Source organism: Barbus barbus, assembly GCF_936440315.1.
Source record: "Barbus barbus genome assembly, chromosome: 11".
In the NCBI taxonomy this organism is placed as follows: Eukaryota; Metazoa; Chordata; class Actinopteri; order Cypriniformes; family Cyprinidae; genus Barbus; species Barbus barbus.
In genome coordinates this window covers 33,122,700-33,130,199 of record NC_136739.1, presented here as the reverse complement: position 1 = coordinate 33,130,199, position 7,500 = coordinate 33,122,700, and the positions used below count along the sequence as shown (strand labels likewise).

The 7,500-nt window shown below is 41.4% G+C and overlaps 1 protein-coding gene across 1 annotated transcript in view; it reads left to right on the top strand.

The window, feature by feature from the left end:
- Window positions 1-2,944, top strand: part of LOC306877017 (serine/threonine-protein kinase Nek5) — an 18,809-nt gene extending 15,865 nt beyond the window's left edge. The window contains exons 17-20 of the mRNA XM_079428532.1: window positions 1-61; window positions 1,114-1,218; window positions 1,401-1,509; window positions 1,586-2,944. The exon at window positions 1-61 is cut by the window's left edge and continues 129 nt beyond it. Of these exons, the coding sequence (XP_079284658.1) occupies window positions 1-61; window positions 1,114-1,218; window positions 1,401-1,509; window positions 1,586-1,778 (468 nt within the window). The 3' untranslated portion in view covers window positions 1,779-2,944. The remainder of the gene's footprint in view (window positions 62-1,113; window positions 1,219-1,400; window positions 1,510-1,585) is intronic.
- The last annotated feature ends 4,556 nt before the right edge of the window (window positions 2,945-7,500 follow it).

Sequence of the window (7,500 nt, the reverse complement as noted above, 5' to 3'; positions counted from 1 at the left end):
CTGAATGCTCTGGAGAACATGGATGTGATGACGGAGAGCAGCATCAGTCTCGCTCAGACCGGTGACAAACACACACACAAACCTGATGCTATGAAACGGAACAAACGTATAAAAAACTTTGCATATGTGTTTTATGTTGAGTGTCATATTTGATCCATCAGGCTTTTATGGCTCATATAGTCTGATATAGTGAGAATCTTAAGGGAAAAAAGCTCAATTTTATTCAGAAACTCAAACTGTGTAAAAATATCAAATTATGCTTATATTTGTATGATGGACTTCTGCTGCTTGTGATTAAATCAATGAGATGTTTATAACAGTGCAGCAGATACTGACAGTAAATGATCTAGATATCAGACTATATCTCCAGTAATGTGTATCTCCAGTAAAATATTCTTCAAAATATCCCCGAGACTGATTCTAAAGTAGAATCTTCTGAATAGACTGCTGAGAGCAAGTTAATGTGCCTCAATTTGATCATTTCAGTGCATCTTTGCCAGAGAGAGGCGTAATCTATGCACTTGTTTTGATAGAGGAAAACATGATATATATTCACTGAAAATGGGTCAAATTTAAGAAAATCATTTGTGGGACCGCATTGAGATCCTAATATCTCTAGAACCAAAGCATATATTGCCAAAAAAATAGGATACCAAACAAGTTTAAGAACCAAAATCTAGAAGGATATTAAGATATCTTTAACACTTCTTGAGTCACAGGCTTGTAAACTTTGGGGAAAACACACAAAAAAGTGCTTTTTTCCTATTTTTGAACTGTCACTGTTGTCATATGATGCAGCAAAGATGATTAAAGTCAACAGATTTCTCTAATAGAGCTATCAATCTCTGTGTAAAAATAACATTATGATGCTGCCATCTTTCTGAAGTCATTTTTATCCTCCTGTAATTTGGCTCTGAATCTCAGCTGAAAATTGTCATTTTGAGCCATCTCTACAAAATAGTGCATTACTCAGGAAATATTCATCCATGACATTTAATGTTTTGGCTTTCTTCAGAAAAAATATGAATACATTTTTTTAGCTGGTATAGCTTTATACTTTCACTATTAAATTTACAACATGAACACTGTTATGTTCCTGTTCGTTAACTGTAGTTTCAGAGGAGCAGGAAGAGGACATCAGGAAGCACTGGACCAATCGTCTGCCAGAGACGCTTCTGAACGCTCTCGCTCAGGCAGACATCATGGACAGCAGCACAGGTACACACACACACACACACACACACACACACACACACACAGCAGTGAACACACACACACACACAGCAGTGAACACACACACACACACAGCAGTGAACACACACCCGGAGCAGTGGGCAGCCATTTATGCTGCGGCGCCCGGGAGCAGTGAAGTGATTGGTATCAGTTTGTGTTTCTCTCAGAGACGCTGATGTCATCAGAGGAGAAGCATCTCACCGAGCAAGAGTGTGATGAAGATGATGAAGATGTGGATGAGGAGCGTCTGGAGCCTCGCTCAGATGATGAAGACACGTGAGTGAGACGCACTGAGACAGAGACGAGATGTCTGAGAGACACTGAGACTGACGTCTGCTTCCCTTCTCCTCAGGAACTTTGAGGAGTCTGAGGATGAGCTGCGGGAGGAGCTGAGCGACTCCATGAGGAACCTCCTCACCTCACAGGAGCTTCAGGAGGAGGAGCAGACGGAAACACAGGAGGAAGTCAACATCAGATCAGAGGAAGTGTGTGAGGAACCGTCATTCACTGCTCATGATGAGTCTGAGAAAAACACTGCAGTTTGATCCTGCTTTATGCTTTTCATTCTCTTCATTATTTCTGTGATCTGCAGCTGTATCTTCAGCATCATTACTCCAGTCTTCAGTGTCACATGATCTTCAGAAATCATAATAATGTACTGATTTACTGCTCAACAAACATTTCTGATTATTATCAATGTTGAACACAGTTGTGCTGCTCAATATTTTTGTGGAAACTGTGATATATTTTATTTTTCAGGATTCACAGATGAATAGAAAGTTCAAAAGAACAGCATTTATTTGAAACAGAAATCTTTTGCAACATTATAAATGTATTTACTGTCACTTTTGATCAATTTAATGCATTCTTAATGAATAAAAGTATTCTTTCTTTTTTTTATCAAGTTTAAAATTCATCTTTACGTCAGGGAATAAATTACAATAGAAATGTATTTTATGTAATAATATTTTACAATAACTGCAGTCTCTGTCAACAGAAGAAATTTCTTAAAAGAGTTTTTTGACCCTTTTGGTCATTTGTGTTAAATGTGCTCAGCTTGACTTTCTTTCTGTAGTATTTTAGTGTTCAGAGAGATGTTTTATCTGAGGAACTGAGTGGGTTTACAGTGCTTTTCAGCTGCTTACACACATTTTCAAAACTGTGCCTCTTTTTTTCCAAACTTTACACACAAATCCATGAATTGATCACAAAATACAAAACACCTCACATCTCAATGAAGCGCTGCATTCAAAATATCACAAATATCTCAAAAGCAAACATTTGCAAACACCTTTGCCGTAATATTAATTCCTGTTAGATTTGTGTGTTTCATAGAGAACTGTGTGTTGTGTTTTGCAGAAAGTGTTTTATGAAATTGAAACCTGAGTCAAAGGCTGATAATTAGTGTCTGGTTTTGTAGGTTTGGTGCGTGCTTCTGCTGTTTGAGCGTCAGCTTTCAGAAACTGTGTAAGTATAGGTTTTGTGTGGAAGCAGTTGAGAAAAACTCATTTCTTGAGGATTCATTTCTTCATACACTTTGATTTAGTGGAAATGTTCATTCACGTCATCACTCATAAATGTTCTCTGAATGTCTCCATTTGTCCTTTTTCATATATTATAATTGTAAAACATCTGTGGGATTTTTTTCCTGTGTATGACTTGTAATATTATAAATGAAAATGATTAAATATGATTCTTGTTCATTTTTGTGAAAAAAGTGCCTTGATTATTTGAACAGGATTTGACTGTATTTTACATCAAACATTTTGAATCTGAATTTGAAACAGATTTTCTTGTATTTTTCTGTAAAGTTGCTGTGGCAGTTTCTAGTATTGCATAAAGCACTATATTGACTTTTATTTGATTGACTATTTGCACACCATCAAAATGATGAAAAATATAATAGGAAAAGTTTATTTATAATATACAGCAGAGGACATTTCATGCGAGCAGGACAGTATTTGGCCTTCAAAACAGTTCAAATGAAAGAAGTATTTTACACGATTTGTCCATTTTTCTGTAGAAGTGTTTTAAGAGAAGTGTAAACGCTGCAGAAGAATAAAGCTGCTCTTGTCTGATCAAACGCTGATGATGTTGGTTTGATTCCTGAATCTGTGGAGACACGCAGGAGAACAGCAGCAGAACATGACAGGGACGAACGGAAGCCCAAACACACCGTGAACGGGACGGATGAGCTTGAGACCCGTGCCGAACATGAGACCTGTACAGGCATCACACACACCAGCACTGAAAACACACACACACACATGTAAACATCACACACTATACTCTGTATTTAAGACTTCATCACTTTATCAACCCTCTTCCAACAGCTCAGACAAGAACAGTCATATTTCTAAAGTGTGTGTGTGTGTGTGTGTGTGTGTGTGTGTGTGTGTGTGTGTGTGTGTGTGTGTGTGTGTGTGTGTGTGTGTGTGTGTGAAAATACCTACAAAATATTATTTAAAGCTATTTTGTGTTAAATGAGAAAATATCAAGTAGACATTACAAATTGTAGCTTTAGAAAGAAATATTTTACTTAAACATAAAATTAATTTAAGGGAAGTCGTGGCCTAATGGTTAGAGAGTCGGACTCGTAATCCAAAGGTTGTGGGTTCGAGTCTCGGGCCGGCAGGGATTGTAGGTGGGGGGAGTGAATGTCCAGCGCTCTCTCCACCCTCAATACCACGACTGAGGTGCCCTTGAGCAAGACACCAAACCCCCAACTGCTCCCCGGACGCTGCAGTATAAATGCCCACTGCTCCGGGTGTGTGTTCACGGTGTGTGTGTGTTCACTGCTGTGTGTGTGTGTGTGTGTGTGTGTGCGCATTTGTTCACTACTCACTGCTGTGTGTGTGCACTTGGATGGGTTAAACGCAGAGCACCAATTTCAAGTATGGGTCACCATACTTGACAATACGTCACGACTTAATTACACAAACATTTAAGCTACAGCGGCCTTTATGGAGCATAAAAGATGATAATTTGAGAAACATCTCAGTACTGTTTGTTCATACAATGAAAGTCATTGGTAACTAAAACAGCTTAGTTATCAACAATCTTCAGAAGACCTTCTTTTATGTTCCACAAAAGAAATGTTTGAAAGGGCATGAGGCTGAGCAAATGATGGCAGAATTTACATTTTTTGGGTGAACTATCCCTTTAATGTTTTTATTTTTATTATTATATTATTATTATTAATGAAATGACACTCTGTGTGTGTGTGTGTGTGTGTGAGTGTGAGTGTGTGCGTGTGTGTGTGAGAGAGTGTGCATGTTTATGTGGTTTATGAGGACACAAATGTGTATAATGACATGGGTATGACAGAGGTATTACAATATGAAGGTGGTTTATGAGGACACTGCCTATGTCCCCGTAATTCAAAAGGCTGTTTTTTTGAAAATCTAAAAATGCACAAAGTCTCCTGTGAGGGCTAAGTTTAGGTGTAGGGTTGGTGTAGGGCAATAGCACACACAGTTTGTTCAGTATAAAAACCATTACGCCTATGGAGAGTCCCCATAAACCACAAAAACCAATGTGTGTGTGTGTGTGTGTGTGTGTGTGTGTGTGTGTGAGAGAGAGAGAGAGAGAGAGAGAGAGAGAGAGTTTTACCTGTTAAGGAGGATCCGTGCAGCAGGTGGCAGGTGTGTGTAGCGCTGCTGTGCGAGTGTGTGTGTGAGTGTGTGTGTGGCCGTGTGCAGCAGTGTCTGAGGAGAGTTGCAGCTGTTCTCGCTCCACAGTAACGCGTGTGTGTAATTCCCAGACATCCTGAGCTCCGACACAGACACACGGAGCAGACCGGCGGGGAGAGCCACCAACTGATTCCCTTCAACGTTCAGAGACCTCAGAGACCTGAACACACACACACACACACAACACAGAAGGACGATATCATTGGAATAAATTTCAGAGTGATTTTTTCCATCTAATAAACTATAAAAACTGACAGCCAATCAGAATCCACCCTGCTTTACAGTTTTTCTCGAATTGCTAACACACAATTTATGAAACAATCCACTATTTCCTCACAACTATAAACACAATCTTAAAACTACACACCAACTTGTGCACACTTCAAACTTCCAGGTCAAAGTCAAACATTCAGAAACACATTCTCTTTTGTCAGACTCAAGCTTTGGCCTCAGATGATAGACAAACCTGTCAGACACTCAGAATACTGCACTACCTAGAGAACACTAGTGAGATCAGTTCAAAACACTGCAACAAAAACCTGCTTTTGGGAATCAGGGATCCTTTTGCTAGTCGATGTCTGTTACAGTCTGCAGCATAAACAGAGCGCTGCAGATACAGTCAAATTCAGCAATAAACTTTAAGAAAAGTTTACTTTCAGTACACTACTGTAAAGATATCTTACAGTAAATGAAAAGCACTAGAAGAGAAAAGTGCAAAAACCAAACAACAGAATATACAGTAAACACACATTAGAATATACTGTTGGTTATTGTAAAAAAATAAATAAACAGCATCCTCCGCCAAGTTGCATTACAGTATTGGTAATAATATCCTTATTTGTTATACTATAACAGTTTCTTAGTCTCCTGACAAAAGACTTTCTCTGCCTCTCTAAACCAGAGGTCCCCAACCACCGGGTCGCGACCCACTACCAGGTCTCGAGAAAGTTCTGGAGAAAATGTGTGTAGATATGATGCTCTGTTATTTATTGTGCATAAATGATTTTTCTAATTATTCTGTATTTTCTTTGTATGCGATTGATATCGAGCAGCAATTTGATGATTTCATGTTAAATTAGTAAATAAAAGATTGCTCTGATCTGTCATATAAGCTATTAGGGCTTAAACGGATCGCAGTTGATCCTTCATATACGGACCAGGTCCAGACCCCATGTTCCGCGTGTGTCGGACCAGGTTCTGTGGAGGAAGAGACAGGGGAGTGGTAAGATTTCAAGAGTGATACGTGAAAGGTGGAGTTAATTCTGTATCGAGGAGGTAATTGCAGTTGGAAGGTGACCGGGTTGATTTGTCTCAGGATGGCGAAGGGGCCAACACATCTGGGACTGAGCTTTTTGCAGGGCAGGCGCATCTGGATGTCTCTTGTTGACAGCCAGACCTTCTGTCCCGGCTGGTACTGTGGGGCTTCGGACCTGCGAAGGTCTGCTGTCATTTTGCGCCTGCGAACTGCACGTTGGAGCTAATGGTGAGCATCATCCCAGACCCTCTCGCTCTCTCGGAACCAGTAGTCGACTGCAGGTACCTCCGATGGTTCCCCCGACCAGGGGAATAGAGGTGGCTGGTAACCAAGTACGCACTGGAAGGGGGTGAGTCCAGTAGAAGCTTGACGCAGGGAATTCTGGGCGTACTTGGCCCAGCCAATGAACTGGTTCCAAGAGTCCTGGTGGCTATGGCAGAAGGTTCGTAGGAAGCGACCGATTTCCTGGATTTTCCTTCTCCGTCTGAGGATGATAGCCTGAAGATAGACTTATGGTCACACCTAGGAGTTTAAAGAAGCCTTTCCATACTCTGGAGATGAATTGTGGGCCTCGATCAGACACAATGTCTTCTGGAATGCCGTAGTATCTGAAGACAAAGTTAAATAATAGTTCTGCCATCTCCATGGCTGTGGGTAGACCTCTGAGGGTAAGAAGTCGACAGGATTTAGAGAATCGATCCACAATGACCAATATACATGTGTTACCGTCTGAAGCTGGCAGGTCTGTGATGAAGTCTACCCCCAGGTGTGATCATGGACGGTTGGGAACGGGCAGCAGGAGGAGTTTGCCTGCTGGTAAATGGCCCTGGACGAACCTTCTCACATCCCTGGCCATGTTGGGCCACCAGTGGCGATCTTTCAGCAGCGAGAGGGTGCTGTTGGTCCCTGGGTGGCCAGTGCCCAGAGATGTGTGAACAGAGTGGATGATAGGAGTACGTTGTGTTCGGGAGACGTATTGTACACCTGGTGGACAGCCCGGCGGAGTGGCTGTGGAGGCATTGTCGGAGGTACCTGGCTCAGGATTCCACTGGATAGGACAAACGATGATTTTTTCTGGAATGATAGGTTCTGGTCTTTCCTCATTTTCCCCAGGAGCATAGAGGCAGGATAAGGCATCTGCCTTTACATTCCTGGGCCCTGGGCGATACGTGATTGAGAAATTGAATCGGGTAAAGAAGAGCGCCCAGCGAGTGGGTTAAGCCGTTTGGCATCACGCAGATACTGCAGATTTTTATGATCTGTGAGGACTGTAAAGGGGTGTTGTGCACCCTCCAACCAATGCCTCCACTCTTCGAGGGC